This window comes from Pelecanus crispus, chromosome 8 (assembly GCF_030463565.1).
Source record: "Pelecanus crispus isolate bPelCri1 chromosome 8, bPelCri1.pri, whole genome shotgun sequence".
Lineage (NCBI taxonomy): Eukaryota > Metazoa > Chordata > Aves > Pelecaniformes > Pelecanidae > Pelecanus > Pelecanus crispus.
This window is the reverse complement of record NC_134650.1, coordinates 33,423,571-33,443,585: the sequence shown is the minus strand read 5'-3', so window position 1 is coordinate 33,443,585 and position 20,015 is coordinate 33,423,571. Positions and strand designations below refer to the sequence as shown.

The window sequence follows — 20,015 nt, the reverse complement described above, 5'->3', positions numbered from 1 at the left end:
ATTTTGGTCATTTTGGACTAGAGCCTTGGCTGTTTACAAGTCGTCTTGTAAATATTTTCTTTAATCATTAAATTGTAAAAAGATCTGCCTACAGATCTTCGCAGATCTCTACAGTATTATTCAAAGAATCCTAAAATGAGTGAAGTATTTGTTGGCACTCATGTCCTAGCAGAATGGTTCTTTGGTGAATGTTGCTCTTTAATCTTGTAAAATTATGCCATGTCACACATAGTTTGAAGTATTTACTTTAAGCAAAGTTGCGAAATCTGTATTCACATTCATGTGAGTGATGCTTTGGACACCATAGCTACAGCGAATAAAAATACACATTAATATAAAAATAGAAAATCAAATAGAACATTATGATCATTAGTGAATTTTTTGTTCAGTGGTTGATTACAAAAATTTACACAGTCAATGATGAGAATTTAATCGCCGTTGTCTGTCCGTGAAATAAGTGCACTTACCAGTATGAGGGCCCTGCATCTGGAACGCATAGAGGTTGAAGGGTGGGTGTGTGCAGAGTTGATAGACTTCACTGCTTCTTGCCTACTTTCTTTAAGTTGTAGAGCAACAGAGAAGACAGCTGCTTTGTGCCAGAAATTCCCGCTCTGTGTAGAGCATTAGTTAATGTCCATTGGTGAGGCCTGACCATTTATCTCAAATTGTGGCAATTGCACAAAATTAATTTTTCCAGTCCTAGTATCACACGGGTATTTTTTACAGTGCCAAATCACTTTGTGTTGCATAGCAAGTAAAGCCTGCCCTTCAAGTCAATAGGATCTTGCTCTGTTTGTGAGATAGTTATAGACTCTTATCATAAGTAGATGATGAAGACATAGGGATGAATTTGTCTTTTGAGAAGACCTTACAGGATCAGACTTATTTCTGTAAGAAAGCAAATCCTGAAAAATTTGCATGTCATTGAATCGCTGTTCTAGAATAGATACTAAGTTCATTTGAACCAGATTTCAATCTGTGACACAGTGAAAAGGTGGGGTTTTTTAAATTTCATTATCAGTACTGTGATCTGTCTAGCTGATGTCTAATTTCCTTATTAAAGGAGGATTATAATACCGTTGTTTTAGGAAAACATTGTCTGAAAGTTATGTGTGTGTGTCAGGGGGATTGCACTGATGAACATGTTTGTGTTTTTCCTATTGTATTGTAGGATGAATTGTTTCCATTTTTAAAGGTAAACATGTTGATATCTTTTCTGTTGTCAATAATTGGTAGATCGCCTTGAAATTCGTGCAGCTCGAATTCTTTTGGATAATGATCATTATGCTATGGAGAAGTTGAAGAAGAGGGTTTTGGAGTACTTAGCTGTCCGACAGCTTAAAAACAACCTCAAAGGACCCATTCTTTGTTTTGTGGGGCCCCCAGGAGTTGGTAAAACTAGTGTTGGAAGATCAATTGCAAAGACTTTGGGTCGTGAATTTCACAGAATTGCTTTAGGAGGAGTCTGTGATCAGTCTGATATTCGAGGCCACAGGTAACTACTTCTTCCTTTCCTAATTGCAAGTTTTTCTTTTGTTTGTTACAGACTATATTGATTATTTTCATTGTTTAGTTAATACAGAGAAAGTTTGGTTATTTCAAACAATGGTAGTTATTAACTGAATTTTCTTAGTATTCAGTGGTATTATTCAGGAGAGAATTTTAGTAATGGGAATGGATGTTTAGTGTTGAGATATAGCCTTTATTCTTTACTTCTGCTGCTGCCCTTTCTTGTCACAGTGGAGAATGGAATTTCATCTTCAGTCATTTTGGCGCTTTGAAGTAAAATTCAGTCGAAACTCTAATGGAAACTCTTAAAAAGTAGAAAAATCAGGTCCAACATGTAAGAGGGACATAAAGATACAAAATAGCCTATGGATAGTAATGCATTACTTTATAACCATACATGTTGCTAAAACAGGAGTAAAAACTGAGAGTGATGCGTAAAACTTGCTAGAGGATAGCAAGGGAGTTACTTAGTATCTCAAACTTGTTGGTGTACTATTTTCCCATTTCAACAGGAAGTTTATACAAGGACACTTAATCTGGAAGATTTCAAAGGAGATTTTTTGGGTGACTTTCCTCAGGACTTTTTTTTGATCTTGCATCTCTTTATGTATCTACTTCTTAGTCTTTTAAACCATTTGTTTATATTAGTCCATTCCCCCTTCCTTGCAACCAAAACCATAACGAATGGGTAATGTAGATAAGTAACTGCCAAATGTCAGTCCAGCATTTTTGGTTCCATTAAATATATTTTATGCTTATTGCATGCAGTGTAGGAAATTTGGAATAATGAATTTGTTAGTGTTCTAAAGATCTGTAAAACCATGCGGTTGTTTTTTTTTTTTTTTTAAGGCACATTATTGAATAAAATTTCTCTTTACAACAGTAAGTAAATTATTATGAATTAAAGCTATCAGTTGTTCCTTTGATGTCATGTAGCACTTAATTTTGCCCAGTGGCTATGCTGCTACTTTCAGTCATCAGAATACACCATCATTCTTGCTTAAATCCCTGGTTATTCTGTAATTTCTTTTTGTTTTCAAGGCATAAAGAGGACCCTGGTATTCTTATCACTTCCCTATGTAATTTTAATGAAGATTTCTAAGAAATGTCCTAATAAAAGTTCATTTTGTGGTTTCAGACTTCTGACTGTGTAAGCTAGTTGCATGTGTGAATTCATTAAAGTGGTGGAAGCCCACAGTCCCAACCGGAAGGAATGTGGGAGACTCACTGGGAAATCTTGTGCTGAACATATGCATAAACTTTGAGGAATCTGGAATATAATGTATTTCTAGGAACCTAGAGTATAATATACTATTGATCACTTCCTAGACCAGAACATGAGTGATGAAAAAGAGACAAAACAGTGATTTTTTTTTTGACTACTTGAAAATTCAGAGTTCTTTAGTAAACCTTTAGTTCAGCACACCTGATAAAATGAGCAACATGCATTATTCCTGTGCAGATTCTTCTGTGGCAAATTTGCAGGAGTTTTGTTTTGTAGTGTTTGACACTTACCTAGAGTTTGTAGCTTGAAAGAATCATCTGTAAGTTTTTTCTTAGTGTATTTTTGGTCATCAACATACCCAGCAGCCACGGGGGGTTTGTAGATACATTTTTTTTATTTACAGATGCGTTTTTTTACTGCATAACAGGACTCTGTGCATGCATATGTGATTGTTTTGCAAAGCTTTGTAATAGCTGGCCTTTTTACCAGTTTACTTACACACTAATGGAAAAAGAAGCTAAACTCTGTCCTCCTTCTTCACTATGTATTATTCCTGTAATTCATAAACTGTGTTATTAATCACAGTTTAATAAGTAAGAATTTTGATGTTTCAGATTACTTATGGTGTGGATCCTAAAAACAACATGTTGCTATTCGAACTGAAACCACTAGAGGCTGTGGAATACTAAGCATTAGAGACATAAGTAACTTTTCCAGGGCAGAGCAGTACTCAAGCCTTTGTAACAGGGAAACCACATCTGTGAAATTGGCGTTATGAATAAAAGTAAAACTGTCATCAACTCTTACTCAATTGCCAGTAATTCCTTTTTTTTTTTTTTTTGTTTCGCTTTCTATCTTGTGCTTAGACCTGATAAAGAATAAAGGCAGCTAGAGTCATGTGATAATGAGGCTTTTAAAAACTTTTACATTCAGGTGTTTGTGGTTGTCATCGTAGTATTTTTGAGGGCATTGTTAAATTATTAATGCATGTTAGAAGCTAAGCATTATAAATTTCGTATTGAAAAATTTACTTGGAATTAGCTGGTGGGTAGTATTTGATCAGACAGTTTATTTTTCATCAGCAAAGGAAAATACTATCTAGAATTAGCAAAAGTATCATGTGGTTACTCTTCAACAAACAAGTGTATAGTTTAAAAACAAACTTTAGAGCAGTTAGTACCAGGAGTGCCATGTAACTGATTGCTTTTGCAAGTTTTTTGTAGGTAAAATCAAAGCCAACTGTTGTGTACTGGTTTTCTTAATTCTGCTTCAGGGTTTTTTTCAGCTTTTCTGCTTCTCAGAACAAGATTTAATCAAATGAAAATTACAGCTCTTCTGTAGATCTTGCTCTGTAATGCCCTTTGTGTGAACAAATCCTTCAAGTTATTCCGAGTCAAGTGAATCCATATTGTGCATCTGGTGGCAGTCATAGAGAGGAATTACAGAAGTGGTCTAAAAGTGGAGGAGACATAGGCTGCTGTTCCCTGAGTTAATTAGCTGATTTTCTAATACTACATGTTAGGAGCCATTCCTTTTCTCCTAAAGCTCCCTATTAGGCTTTAATGCTCAAGGATTCCATTAACATTGAAGAAGAATGATAGTATATGTACTAAATGTACTAAACATTTAAAAAAATATACAAAATGTACTAGAAGATTTAAAAACCCCCTGCGGTTCAGTTTTACTTGCAAGCAAATATTGCCTGAAATAGCATTCATTTTTGCTGCTTATTACTGTTGTAAGTGAAAGATGCAGACTGATAGACTCAGCAAGCAAGATAAAATATATTAGATGGCAGCAGGGTCGGGAGTGGTGTTTCAGTAAGTGTGCTGTTCCACGTGATGTATAACTGGGGCAATCGGAAACACCCAGTTTTTGCCATTTCAGTGTGGATCATGTGCCTGCAGCTGGAGTCTGTGAATCCTTTTTTGACTGGATGAAGAGTAGCTGCTACTGTTCTGCAGTCCCCACATGAAATCATCATCCTGGTACAAAACCAGAACTGCTTTATCAGACATCCTCCAGCTGTTGTTCACATTTACCACTCATCTATACCATGTGTAAAAGTTTGCTAGTTCACATTTGTTGTTAACTTGTATTAAAAAAAAAACCCCAAACCAAAACCCACCCTGAAGGACGACTTAGAACTTTTTTCCAAGAAGCTCACTCCATTTAAGATCTCCTCAGTACCAATATTTTATTTTATACAGGAACTGTATGATCTTCTCTGTTGCATGTGTGTGTGGTTTTCTATTTTTAAAAAGGAAAGATGTAACAGCGCCATTTATTTATAGTGGTGCTGGTGAGATCACTGTGAAGCTCTTTTTTCTCTCCCTCTCTCTCACCTCCATGTGAAGCACTCTTTCTTATGTTACCATCACTTTTCAGTTTCTAGAAGTTTGGATAGTTTACTTCGGGCTTTGGCCTGTGCTGAAGACTTCAGGTGCATCTGTGTGAGAAAAGGTGTGATTCCTCACCAGGACAGCTATGCTAGCAGAAGTTCACAGCACAGGCCTTGTGCTAGAAAAAACCAAACCTCAAACAGTTCCACCTGTGAGAGGAATAGCTTTGTTATACAAATATAAAGCATAGATACATTTGTAAAGCACTTGAGTAGATGCAACCTCTGTCCTTGCAAAAAAATAAGCTGTGACCTTGTGCAACTAAGTTCAGGAATAGCTTCGTTGGTGGCTTTAGCTTTGTTATCTTTTCCTACCTCTGCAGTTTGAAAACCACTGTTAGTAAAAACAATTTAAAACTTTCTGTCTTTAGAACAGTATGAAGAAAGTGGGTCATGTTTTTATTAATAATACCGGTACTGCTTTAAGGGTTCCGATTCATACGCATTCCCAGTTTATATCGGGAGAGCTGACAAGGTTAGATTTCCCAGCTGTCTGGCATTTTCTAGGATACATAGCTCCTAATGACATGCTGTACAACTCTAGCGTTTTTTTTAAAGGTACCTTTTGACTGATATAAAAAGAAATAAAAAGATTACTAAATTGCAGACCTCTGTGGCATGAGCTCTTGAGGGTTTTTTTTGAAATTATTACTACACGAGTGGGATAACCAGGAAACTTGATCTGTACTTCCTGTTTTGAATGAAAAGCAGCTGACTCTCTAGGTTTAATGCATGGAGAGAAACAGTGCATCAAAAAACGGGCAAAGCCACGTTATAGCATCAAAAATGCTAACATAGCTTATTGTTTTTCCTCCCTTTAACCCTAGCTAAAATAATGAAAATAAAGAATAACATCACATTCAGTGGCTACTGTTCACAAGTAGCAGTATTCAGTTTCACGAATTTGTACAAGGCAAAGGTTAATGTCCAGACAGATAAATGGCCATATCTGCTTGTAATTTTAATGTAATGTAGAGGGTTTATATGTAAATATCTGCAGGGTCGGTCTGTCTTAGGACTGTTGTGTTGAGATGTGTTCCATAATAACCATTTAGAAATGAAAACAGGCTACCTATTTCTGTATTTTCAAGGTAAAATACTGTGTTACTGTTCTTTGTCATCCTATGTATGACACTTATGTTACCATTCTTTACTTGCCTTGGAGATCTTGAGTCTTTGATTAATAGTATAATAAAATAGGTATTGGTCCATCTCTAATAAACGAAGATGTATCATAGATTTAGACTGTTACACATAGGAAAAGTTAATTGATACCTAGGTATTTGTTATCCTAAAATTTATAGTCTGAGTTTCTATTTTGTGATACCTGATCAAATGCTTTTATTTGAAATTTAATGCATCAATTAAACATTTGTATTGGAGTTAGTTGTTTAGATTTACCATGTCTAGAGGTGCTTGAAAATACAAATGAGAATAAGAAAGTACGAGAGAGAGGAAGAGCGAGAATAGTCAGTTGTCAGGTAGTGAAAGGAAGAGCAGAATGTTTCTAGCCACCGTGTGCTTTTCTCATCTGTTAACCCTAATTCTGTGGAGACTGAGTATTTTGCAGAACAGCAGTTCCGCTCCATATTTTCAACAATAGTTCCTTTAATTTTGACCTCTGAGTTTCTTGAAGAACTCTTGGGTTGTATAGGGAACCATTTCATCCTTTTCATAACATTGGATCCATTTCAGTTTGACTGTGGTTTCCGTTTAAGTTTTTTATACGGTAGCTCATGACCCAAGGCCTACTTTGGACAGGGTGCATAAAAAAAATTAATGATTTTCTGTCACTGTTAGAATGTTTTTCTTATTGCTTGCTTTAGAAGCCGCTTAATTTTTATACTCTTAAAATTGTATTTCTCCAAGGTATTGATCTCACTTGACTTGTCATAAGTTGTCTTGAGTATATTTGCTTTTTTCTGGTTTTTCTTCACCACAGATCTTGATAGATTGTGCTTCAGCCTGCCTAGTGTATTGTTTATTTTAAAATGTTAAGAAACTTGATTGTATACAACAGTTGAGTCTTACTGAAAGATGCTGTATTTGTGAGATTCTTCCACAAGTGTAAATATGTCATTAAATACCCAAATATGCTTGAATCTAAAATAACTGTGACTTGAAGTCTATTTTCCGTGTTGTTTGAGGAGAAAAAAAGTATTTCAATCTATTAATAACAACAGCTTTTTTGTGTCTCAAGAAAGAAAAATCTCTTCCTGTTTGGTGTGGGTTTTTTTGTTTTTTTTAAAGTGTTTCTATTTAGAACAACTCCAAAAAAGTTTTTAAAAGTGTGCGGGGTGGGGGGGGTGGGGGGGCGTGCGCATGGGTATAAACAAACAGATATATTATTCAGAAAACCTTTTGGTACCTAACACTATCCTTTGACCTGTGCTGTTGCAATTGGATGGTGAAGAGAGAGGAAGAGTGATTATTCACAGTGCTTTCCCTTGACTAGAGAAACCCAGTTTACCTTCATTTAGTTTATAAACCAAAGCTGCTTCTTAAAACTAGGTGGAACATAGATATCTCAAAATTTTATAGAATTTAAAAGGATTAGATAAAACTTTGTGTATATAAAACCACAAACATGCGTTAAAAAAGTGTAAGGTCTTTAACCATGCACTTGAGTGTAATGTACCAAGCAAGAAAGAAGAATGTTTAATGTTTACCTAATTATGCTATCCTATTACTGCCATAAATAGAACATTTAAAACAGTCAGGCTGCATTGTCTCTGAAGCATATAAAATTATTTACTAGTGCTGTAAGCTCCTTTTGTTACAAAACCCCCAAACCACCACCACCAAAAAAAAAAAACCCACCAACAAACAAACAAAATGCAAAACCACAAGCAAACAAAAAAAAAAAAAGCCAAAAAAACTCCAAAGAAACCACACCCCCCCCCCCCCCAGAATTGCTACAGTGATTAATTTGGTTGCACTGGTAAATGATTCACCTCTGTGAACTTCAGTTCTGCTTCAGTCTTGTAATTTTCCGATTGCATTTTATAGAATCCTTTCGTTCTTTTGGCAAGGTTGGCTGTGTGCAGATGGAGAGTGAAGTGGCATGCTAGTATAATAGCTCCCCCATGCAGATTCTTGATCTGTAATAAATGTTATGTACTGCCATCCTCAGTGGAGAGCACTGCACTCACTCACTGCAGAGTAAGACTACACAAAAGCAGTGAGGTGATGAACTGTTGCGTGCTGGCCGCTCCGGTCTTTAGCAGCTGGCTCATGAAGGTGGCAATAGGCAAACTGAAATTCTGTTGCATTTCTGGCTATTTAAAATATCTTAAAAACTTCTATTTTTGCTCAGATCTAGAATTAAATACAGTAACTGCAATTTATTCCCTCAGTGGTTAAATATTACATGGAACTAACAACACTGCTGTGTGGTTTGATTTTTTTTCTTTTTTGTATTTTTATTTTTTCTAATATTTAAACTCTTCTCTAGTGTCTTTTGAAATTACTCCCATGGTATTTTTGGTTTCGTCTTTCTAAATGTCATCCTGTTTATTTTGGACTGTATTAAAGCAGCTCATATGGCAAAGCAGGCCTGTTCTGCATATTTGCTTTGTGAGGGTCATGAGATAGGTACTGTAATTCAGCACTTCATGTGTCTCTTTCTTCTTGAGTGACCAGCATTTCATATTTTTAATTATAGTATTTTCTTTAGTTATGACACAAGCAGAAAAGGCTATGATAAATGCAGCAAACAAGGAACATATATGCAGGTAAAATGTTGCTCTGTGCATTGTGAAAAAAAGTTTTTACCCCCTTTGCTGAATAAATTCAGACTCAACTTTTTTATTCCATTGCACTGTTCTAGTTTTTTATTTTGTGTCGAAATGACATAGTATATACAATTATTTTTTTGTATTAATTAAAGCGTGCCATATATACAGGGAACATTGACAGTTCAGGATATTTGCAATTTTGCCCTAATTTGTAACATGCTGTGTGAACTCTGCTGTGATGACAAAACCCCAGTATCCTCATTATTAAAATGTTAGTATTAATGAGGTTCCCAAATCTGCTTCTGCTTGTTCATACAGTACAAGGTTGCTTGTACTGAATCATGTGAAATGCCTGCAAGCCATGAAGTTTAGATACACTTTAGTGCATATGTTTATCTTTCCAGACCAGCTAGTGCACCATGGAACTGGAGTTTTCATCTGCTGCTATAATTGCTTATAATAGTTTGGATGCATATTCCATATTTTTATCAAGTAGTTCCAAAAAGTTTTGCAAAAAAGCAAGAATGGTTACAATACTGCTTATTCTTATATTTTCCTCTGAGTTTTATTTTTGATGTTTCTACTCCTATAACATGCATATGATCTGTCCCCTCTTTCCCCATATACCTTTATTTCTCACAGGCGCACCTATGTTGGCAGTATGCCTGGCAGAATAATCAATGGACTGAAGACTGTTGGGGTCAACAATCCAGTGTTCCTGTTAGATGAGGTTGATAAACTGGGGAAGAGCTTGCAGGGGGATCCTGCAGCAGCCTTGCTTGAGGTAAGAGATGTTAAATTACAAGCAGTTTTTCATTTGTAATTAAAAAGAATTAAAAGACTGGACTCAGAAAGGAAGATTGACTGGACAAAAGATAGTATGACAGTGTCAGCTTTTTTATTCAAATACCAGCTACTATGTTTTGACATTGTTGAATTTCTGTTGATTAGTGCACAATGCAAATGCTGTTATATAGTATTCTAAGTAATATATCTTTAATCTCAGTGACCTGTACTTAAACACAAGGATGTCTTTTGTGCTAAGTGTTTTGTATATTTAAAGACTGTTCAAGCCTTAAACATTACTTATTTGGGGGACTTTAAGACATTGATTTTTAATGACCAAATGGCGTTAGCTATAAGAAAGAACTGTAGAGCAGCCAGATGGTAGCTGGACTTTTTCAAGTTTTCCCTTTCTTTCTTGGAACAATTTTAATATATTTTTGAAGCTTTTGATGGTACAGGCTTAAATTGGAGGTAAGCATTTCACCTAGCATGTAGTATGGACTAGTTGCATGTTCTTTTAGCAGCATTCCTTTAATTATTGTAATTAACTTTCTGAACTTAAGTTTTTCATTTAAGTCACAGATCCCCACTCCTTGACTGATTATGATGTGGTGAGTGTTTGCTTTCCATCAGAGTCAGCTATTAAGTGTGTTTTTTCTGAAATCCTGGGACTCAGACCAAGATATAAATTAGTCTAATTTTGAAGTACGTGGTGTAGTTATTTTACCACAAAGAGTTTAGAGGTGTTAAAATTGACTTGCTTAAAGACACAAGTAAAATCTAGGAGATACAAGTAAGGGCTTTGATGAACAAGATACTGTTGGAATATTTTGTAAATCCATCAAGTGTTGAGATCTTATGAATTAGGTTAGTTGTTGGGATTTCAGGAGGCTAAAACTTGAGTGATGAAGACGATGAATTGAGACCTATGCCTTGCAGGCTTCATGTATTGGCGTCTGTAGCAGAGAGCAGCAATGAGTTGCCCTGTTTCAGTCAAAAGGAGTTGGGTTAGTAAAAGATATTAATGCAAATTTTTTGAGCTAACCTGGCTCACTTTCACTGAAATGATTTAGGGTGGCATAATCCTAGAAACATCTCAGTTGTCAGACTTCGGTGTGGTAACTTCTGTGGCTGGGTGGTTGTAGGTGGGGATGAAAGTCGTTCTGGTAATATTTGCCTGCAGAGTCATTCTAATGACTCTCTGACTGACAGTGCTTAATACAGTGATTTGAATATGAAAAATGCTGCTTAAATTAAGGTGTCATGAGCTCATCTGTGTGCTGTATGACTTTCTGCAAATGAAATGTCAATTGACATTCTACAAATGTCATTATTTTCTTCCTGCTAGATAGTGTAAAATTACTGTTTTGACAAGGCCAGCTAGTTCTTTGAAAATCAGCATATGAACAGGTTATGGTTTGAGAGCTCTGTTTTGATCTTTGCATGTTAACATGAGCTAGTAATAATTTAAATGTGCTAGAAAATACCACCATTTTTAGCTCTTAAAAATGACAGTTGTGGTTCTTTACCTGTGTGTTTCTGAAGCATGTGGTACACATTTCTAGGGTGCATGAAATGCCCCTAAGTGCAAGGAAAACAAGCAAGGGAGCGTAACAAATTTTCAAATGCATTTTCTTTGTACTTTTTGCTTGTGGGATTTTATTTATTCCTCGCTGTTAATGGTAAGGAGTTCTGTTTCTGAGTTTGCTGGCATTTCTTCTGTCATTTCTCCTTTAGATATTGAACTAAGCTGGCCTAAATGCATGGATAAAAAGTACCTGAAAATCTAATTTTCTTAGCTAGCTGACTGTTGTTTGCTAGGCAGTCAAAATCAGTAATGAACCAATGATTTGGCATTTCTTGGAAAGAGAATAACTTTTTTGGAAGTGTTCCAATCATGAATCCAGATCTGTGCATTAATATTGTTAATTTTATTCAACCTTTGCTGTTTCTTTTAATTTATTTTCCATTCCCTGTCTTGCAGTAGAGAATTAGCATTTATGTTCTTCTATCATGTCAAGTGTGTGAGGACAAATGAAACTAATTTATTTTTTAATTATTTGTGTTTGAATTTTTGATGCTTTCTTGCTGCTTTGGGATGCTTCTGTTTTCCGTATTTTAAAACCACATTCTCAGTGATATTCAACTCAGCTCCTGACATGGATTATTCCAGCTGAGGCTTGTCAGGTTACCTTCCAACTGTCTGCTTGGGCTGCAGTCTTTATGTAAGTCATTGCTAATTGACCATTAGTTGTATCTGGAGAAGTAATTGCTCTATTAACCGTGTCTGGGCTGCTCCCATGTGAGATGTGTATATCCCTCTACTGCTGTCTAAACATCCTGAAGCAGGTGCTTTACCTCTTCTAATGGAGGACTCATGCCTGGACGCAATAGCTTAATTTTCATCTGCCTTTTGCGGTTTACATTGTTGGAAAGTCTATCTGGGATGAGCAAAGGTGGCTATTATGTAGGACAACAAACAATAGTAAGTGGTCACCTAACTGGCACATTTGTTTTTCAGACTGCTGCTTCTTGTTAAGTAAGTGCCATGGTTAAGTACAAAAGGCGCATCTTTTTTTCCTTAATGTGTAGGTGCGTTAAATTCTCACTGACTGTCTACAAAGGGATATATTCAAGAAGAAAATGCCATACTCTGTAAGCTTGGAAGCCAAGCTTGATGTTTTATAATTGCCGGATATGTGTTTAGTTCTAGTGCTTCTGCAGAGTTGTTGCTTAAGCAAAACAGAATGTCTTCCTATTTCCAGTTACTGTTCATCAACAAGGGAATGTTTTAGTCTAAATTTAGATGACCTCTGTTTAAAACAGAAGAAAACAGAAATGGATCCAAGTGCCTGATAGTGAGTATTTGTATGCAGGGAAATTAGACCAGGAGCATAGCCAGGCAATTAAATGTTCATGGAACTTATTCTGGATTTTGTGGTAATAAACCACTGGTACAGAGAAGCCTTTGTATGCATGTGAGCTGTTGGCCATAAATTAACCAAGTTGTTTTGTTCACTGAATGTTCTTTTTGTACTTAATATTTTTGTATTAGTTGAGTATCTTTGAAAACTTTTGAACTTGAACTTTAGCACAGATACCTAGCTGAAGAGCAGTTCTATTTGCTTTGAAAAATCTGTTTTAAATGCATAGGAAGATATTGTTTTATGTCTTATTCTAAGAAATATTTACCATGACAAGGAGTTATTAGTCCAGAGAAACTCTAGCCCTTGTAGAAAATCTCAGATAATTCACATTTTTAGATAGAATCTGAGTTGGTTTTGATTACAGTTTCCTTCACCTTTATTGAATAGTACTGTTTGCGCATGAGTACAGCATCGATATTTTGTATATCTTTGTAAATAATACTATAATCACCAGGTTAGCACTTAGTAGGATTCATAAGAATTTCTAGTGGCAGACTAGAAGGAGGAAGAGATAAACGTGTATAGATAAAAGTTATAAAAAACCAACTTGGTCTGTCAGAATACATTGGTTTTCAACATACTTGGAAATAGTTGCAAATGCTTCAGCTAATAGACTGGAATTTTGTGGAAATACTGTGTTATCAGTGTAAAAAAAGGGTAAGTTGAATTAGGATTTGCTGTTTAAATCAGTTTTGAAAAATCTGCAAGAGCAGTCTTTGAATGGGAGACTAATATCTGATACAGATCTACTTTCTCTGAGGACAGTTTGTAGGTGCTGTGCTTGGAAACACTGCCAATTGTTGTGTCCCCCTACCTTTTGGGACTAGATTGTAGGTCTAGGTGAGGTAAGAGACATCTGTAACTCTGAATTATGCACTTGGCTAGTCAGGATACTTCAAGGCCTTTGCCTTCATCAGTAAAGAAGGGATAAATGATAGCAGCTGCCTGCTGAAGAGGGTAAGAAAAGAAGCTTTTGAATAGCTTATAGCCAATGGACAATAACATTCACTGAGTTCCAACCTTAGTTTTAGAATTTAGGCATATGCTTTGGACTGTTTTAAGATTTCACTATTAAGGGGAACGTATAACTTGTATTTTATTACTGTTGCAATACAATTTGAAATATTAAGTCTTACATCTGTGCAGTATTTCCAAATAAAATCAGAAATTGTTCTGCTTTTGAAAAGTTCTACTGTGTTTCTGGCATTCTGTAAAAAAAAGTATTTTGCTAGTTTGTTGTGATCATAAAATATTTCTGTTCTAAAGATTTTTAACTTTTCAAAGACTGAACAGAATTTAAGAGTAATGAAAATTCAGAATTGTTTCTTTCATAACCAGCTAAGAAGTGCTCAATTACAATTTTTTAGAATTATCAACACTGTTCTTGGCTATAATTCAAGTTGCTAAGACAAGGGTGCATTCATTTGGATATAGGCAGATAAATTATTTTGACAGCAGTATGCTATTTCTCAGGGGACACATAGGCCCTATTATTTGTAACATGAGAATTATTCATGTCAGTGTAGCATTGATAATTCATCATTTGGGAAGGAAAAGTGTGGCAGTACTTTAAGGGGGGGTGGAATTAAGGTGGTTCATAGGTGGTGATATAGAAGTCAAGCGGAGATTGCTATATGCAATGAACTTCCAATTTTCAGCACTGTTTAAAAACTACAAGGCGGCACCTTAGTACACTCGTGATCCACATATATAGAATATTCATCACCTAATGCAGAGAAGCAGTTTATTCAAGTAATAGCTTAAATATATGCAAGTGTTGCATTAGCACACATAAGTAGTACTAAAAGCAATAGGAAGACAATACTGTTATTTAAGCCATAGTTCTACTTGTGCAGTAAATTTTTGAGGTTGGTCAAACTGTGTGGTGTTATTCTTCAGTGCTTGTTTAATTTTGTCTCCCCGCCCCTTTTTTTTTTTTTTTTTTTTTTTTTTTAATCACAAATTTGGGGAAAAAAGAAACATGCAAAGATTGTGTTAGGAAAGCCAGAGCTCACCTAGAGTCAAGACTTGCATGGGATGCAATGCGCAATAAGAAGAGCTTCTACTACTGCATTAGCAGAAAAAGGCTGGACAAAGCTGAATGAGTGGGGCAGAGATGATTTAGGGACAGCTGATAAGGCTGAGATAACCTGTGTTCTTTCCCTTGGTCTTCACAATGACATCTCTCAGGTTGGTGTGCTTAGAGAAAGAAGAGCTACCAGCAGCAGATGAGGATGGTGTCAGGGATTACTTGAGAGAATTTTGTACTCATACAAGTCCATGGGACCACATGGGCTGCTTTTCCAAGGGTGCTGAGAGTCCTTGAAAGGCCACTCTCTGCCATCTGTGAAAGGTCATGGAGATAGATTGCAGGGGTACTTGATGACTGGAGAAATACTGCAGCCATCTTTAGAAAAGGGTAAAAAGAACTAACAGGGAAGCGACTTTTTTTTGCATGTGGTGTGGAATGTAGTTACAGAGTAATCAGAGCGAGGCAGGATATGCAGGGTCAGGCTTTAGTAATATTCATAACATTTTATGAATGTAGAATCAGATTTGACAGATCCAAATGGAACATAATAAAATTGTGCATATTTTATTTACTTCTAATTGAGCAACTGCATCAATTTTGTATTCACTCTTGTTAAGGTCTTGGATCCAGAACAAAATCACAGTTTCACCGATCACTACTTAAATGTAGCCTTTGATCTGTCCCAAGTCCTTTTTATAGCTACAGCCAACACTACAGCTACTATCCCACCTGCTCTGCTGGACAGAATGGAAATTATTCAAGTTCCAGGTAACACTACAGTATTTTCATTCAAGTGGCTATTACAAGTCCTTAAACAATGTTGGGGTGTTTTTCCCGAAAGCAAAAGCAGTTCCTTAAGGTAAGCCTGCCAGGACTCTAGACTGAAAGGCCAGAATCATTAAAAGAGACTAGTCAGGATGCCTCCATTGTGGCCTCTGTCATGAGAATGAAATTTAGCATTGCACTTAGCAAAATTCAGTTCCATGTCCATATGGAGATACATTGATACGTTCTGTAACAATATTTCCGCTAAGTGATGTGTTTGTATTCTAACTAGCTGTTGGCTGATGCATTTTTTAAGATTCCAGTGAAGAAAGGGATCTTTGAAACACTAAAGTTCTATTCTTCTTGTTCACATGAAGTTACGAATAACCGCAAAGTATCATACCAACAGCCTTTTAAATTATAGCTGGGGGTTTTTTGTTAAATTCAATCAGGTACAGTTATAAATGCTAAGAAATTTGATTATATTACAGTGTATAAACAAAAAGCTTAGTAAACACATGTTTTTTCTTTTGAAGGATACACACAAGAAGAAAAAATTGAAATTGCCCATAGACACTTGATTCCTAAACAGCTTGAACAACATGGCCTGACTCCACAGCAAATACAGATTCCTCAAGTAACCACTTTGGACATAATTACCAGGTAAATCTGTTGTTTGTTGCTTTAAGTTTAAATAACAACTTTTTCTGGTAACTAGTAAATGAATTATGAAGTGATAATACAAAACATTTCTTAAGATCTGTTGTCCTTCAGAAGTTCAACAACTGGTAATTTATGGAGTTGCTCTTTCCTGAGCTCTGCCTGGCTCTGCTGTCTAAACTGAATCATCCTTTCTTCTCTAGAAAATTCCTTGGTCTGGTTCTCAGAGTGTGGCTCACAGTCAGTTGTGTTGACACAACTGGTAAGGCACTATGAATAAACAGAAACACCTGAAGCTAGTATTGTTGCAGTCTTCAGTGTGTGAAGCCATGGTCTTGGCAGCAGACAACCTTTATTTTAAAGAATGAAGTTTATTTCTGTCATTTTCATATTAAAACTGGAGATTACCATCTTGTTTCTTGTGACTTGATGGGCCACATTTGTCTAAAAATTGGAATTAGGTTAAAAAAATTAAAAAGTGGTATTTTAAATAGCTTGTATTAATTTGAACTACTTATTTGTTGGACGTGAGAGCAAAGATATTGATCAGAACATCTTTTGGACTTAAAACTATCTCATTTCCAATGGAAAAAGTGTATCAGTATTCAATGAATTGAAGTATTTTATGACCAGAGGCAGCATTTTGGCATTTAGTGAATGTTATTTTCTGGTGTTTCTTTTTGATTCACAGAGTAAAAGAAAATATTCTTTTACAGTCAGTTCCTCAACTTGCAATGAACTGTATTTTGAGTTTTAAAATAGTTCTTCCTTTTAATTTTTATGTATCTGAGAAGAGCTCAGTGCTATTGGAGCATTGTTTACCATTTCACTAAGGTTTGACACCAGGTGCTAGTCATGTCTTCTTCCCACTCAGTAATTTGTCTTTCTTTACAATTTTATCAGCAAACCACAATTATTTTCATAAGAGCACATGACGTTTTTTTCGTGTTTATTAGAGTAACCCAAGGTCTCTCTGCCTTTCGTATCTTATTTTATTTGGATGTATGTTTAAAAGGAAAATGTGTTTACATTCAAAAGAAATCTCTCTTACAAAGAATATCCACCAGTAAAACAATTGTCTCTATGCTAGATACACTAGAGAGGCAGGAGTCCGCTCTCTGGATCGGAAGCTGGGAGCTATTTGCAGAGCGGTGGCAGTGAAAGTGGCAGAAGGACAGCACAAAGAAACAAAGCCAGATCGTGCGGAAGTGGGTGAAGGAGAAGGTGTGTATCTTTTGCATGTTTTATTTAAAAGGAAACTTACAATGTAGTCACTAAGAAGCTGATTTATCAACCTTTTCTCCTTTCTTATGCTTCTTTAAGGGCTCTGTTTTGAAAAGCTTTGCAAACAGAATGACATTCTTCTTATGCATGGCTCAGGTAGTCAGGCCCATAATCCAGTTCATGTGCAACATGCAGCTGGTGACTGCTCCCTTTTTCATCTCCAAATTAATGTTCTCTATAATAAAAATGAAGTTGAACATCGTACCGTGTTTGGTGAAACATACCATGCAGAGCATAGATGGTTGTGCTTTTATTCCAGCCAGTTGCTAATGCAGGATCTCACTGTACACAGCAGTTTTCTGTTGAAGGTTTCAGAGCGTTCATTACATCACTAGATGTCTACAGGAGCCCACGGTTCAAGGTGGATGAGAAATATGAAAGGACGGAATCCAAATCTGAGGTTGAACTTTTAAAATGTGGATAGTCCTTAGTGTCAATATAAGCTAGCAAGCAGGGTGTTGGGTGTTTGGTTTGTTTTTTAAAGACTGCAATGAGTCCAGCTGCCACTTTCTGACAAGAAGTACTGCCAGTCTGTCAGAGAACGACTGTGTGCCAGCCAACGTGGGAAAGCAAAAACTGCAGAATGGCTGCTTACTTTTCCTCCAGAATACTCACAAACTTAAAATATTAAAGAGAACCCTGTTGGTTTGATGTTGTGAAAGATTCCACAACTAAGCTGGTGTGGAAAAAACCTTTTAAGTTTTAACATCTGTACAGCTAGAATAGTTCTGGACTGGGTTAGAGGAGGACAAATAGGGAGGGAGACTCATTATCCGTTCCTTTAAAATAAGGCAGCTTACAAGTCTGAATGCTGGCCCCCCAGCCCCTTCCAGAGACTAAATCCTGGGGTAGGAAATATAACCGATATTTGTACAAACAGTGGTATGTATTAGAAGAGTATATGAAGAAGAGTTTTACCCATAGTAAGAACTTTTGTAATTTGTCTCTGGAAATCTGTTTATTGATATTCTTTCAGCTTTACCTTGCCTTTTTTCCCTAACTCAGTATTTCCCTTCTGAAAATTAAATTTTCTTTTACCTTGTTGAGTTTTCTAAGATCATCATAATGTCTGTGGAAACTGTAGTATCAGCAGATTGAATCTGGTCTACAAATCAGTGTTTGCTTAAGTGGATTCAGCTCAGTTTTCTCTGAACGTTTGGCTTAAAGAAAGTGAACTCTCACAGTAGCAGTGGCTGTGCATGCGTGAATGACTGCAGTTTAAGTTGTCCCATCTGCATTAAAAGGAAGAGCTTTTAAGACATATTTATTAATGCTATCCATTTATATTATGTGCATCTTGTCTACCTTCTCTCTTCTGTGCTGGATTTTTCTGAAGTCAAACACTGAGTTTGTCAATAGTTCTGTGATACCCAAACTTGCTCTTGAACCCAAAAGCTGAGCCTTTAGGCTGTGGTGGCCAGGCTTACTAACATCAAGCAATATCAGGTGTCTTTGCTACTGTTGCTTTTTTGATAGCAATTTTGACAAGTCATATTTTTAAAGTATTTCTTTGCACTGAAGGGTAGCTGTGTCTAGAATGTGCTTAAAAGGTCTAATGTGATTGCTGAATAAAAAAGACTGTCATTCTGCTCTTCAAGCCTTCTGACAAAATAAATGAAAACTAGGTTCAGAACACAACTCCTGATACTATGAGAAGAAACATTTTACTACTAAAGCAAAGAACAAAAAGGAACTGTATTAGACATGTCAATCCAGTGAGAGAGGTATTTACAATGTTAAAATTAGCACTGTACTTGTAACTTACATTTACACTGTTAAAATTATACACTGTTAAAATTAGTACCGGACTTGCAATTTACCAAAGCAAAGTGAAAACAGCAAGCTAAGTGCTTCAAAAGAGGGCAAAATGCTAGCATTTTTGGTTGACACGCAATTTGGAGTAAGCCCAGAAGAAATGAGCTGTGAAGAGTTGCCTTTGTACTTCTGGAATTGAAACTGTCCATAAGAAAAAGCTGTATTAATAAAAGGGAGTCCAAGGGATGGGTGGCTCTGTAGTTAAACTTTGATATTACGAAGACATGTATAGAATGGTGCAGTCTGCAAAATGTGTTTTATTTTGTACTAATAATGTGCTTATACCCTGCTGTATTTTTAGCAGAATATGTCACTTGTTGGGAGTGTATGAGAGTAGGATACTTTATAAAAATATTTTTGGTTAGTTTTCATTCAGTCTGTTGGAAACAACCAAGTATTTAAAAGAAAACTCGGAAAAATCCCCAGATACTTGCAAGTTGATGCAAATAATGGGATTCGTAGCCTGAATTTATTTCTTTGGAAATTTTTTTTTCCTTTTTTTGATTAGTGGACATTTGTGCAGTTGTGCATAGTGATGATGAATTCTTATTTCATAGGGTGAATGACTGGAAGAATAGTTAATCAAGTTGTTGTCTCTTAATATTTTAATTTAGAATTATTGCTTGATTTGGTTTTTTCTGTATCTGCATAAAAAGACCTATAATTCATTTTTGCTTTACACATTTGTCAGTTACTGATGTGGGATTGAGACTCTACAGTTAGTGCATTCCTGTGTCATGAGTTGTGACTACAAGAGAGCAAGCTACACGCTTGCCTTGTACATTCTAACTTGCTAAAGTGTAATTTGTATATGATTGGTAGCATATCAGAATAGTAACATGGTGCCTATTGTATTTATTCAGCTGAGTGCCTT

At 36.0% G+C, this 20,015-nt stretch overlaps 1 protein-coding gene across 2 annotated transcripts in view; it reads left to right on the top strand.

Annotated features, from left to right (window-relative positions):
• The window catches only part of LONP2 (lon peptidase 2, peroxisomal), a 44,223-nt gene that overhangs the window by 6,482 nt on the left and 17,726 nt on the right, over positions 1-20,015 (top strand). For both annotated transcript variants that reach the window (XM_075714889.1, XM_075714888.1), the window contains 5 exons: positions 1,237-1,495; positions 9,515-9,656; positions 15,235-15,385; positions 15,919-16,045; positions 17,133-17,266. In XM_075714889.1, the coding sequence (XP_075571004.1) occupies positions 1,237-1,495; positions 9,515-9,656; positions 15,235-15,385; positions 15,919-16,045; positions 17,133-17,266 (813 nt within the window). The remainder of the gene's footprint in view (positions 1-1,236; positions 1,496-9,514; positions 9,657-15,234; positions 15,386-15,918; positions 16,046-17,132; positions 17,267-20,015) is intronic.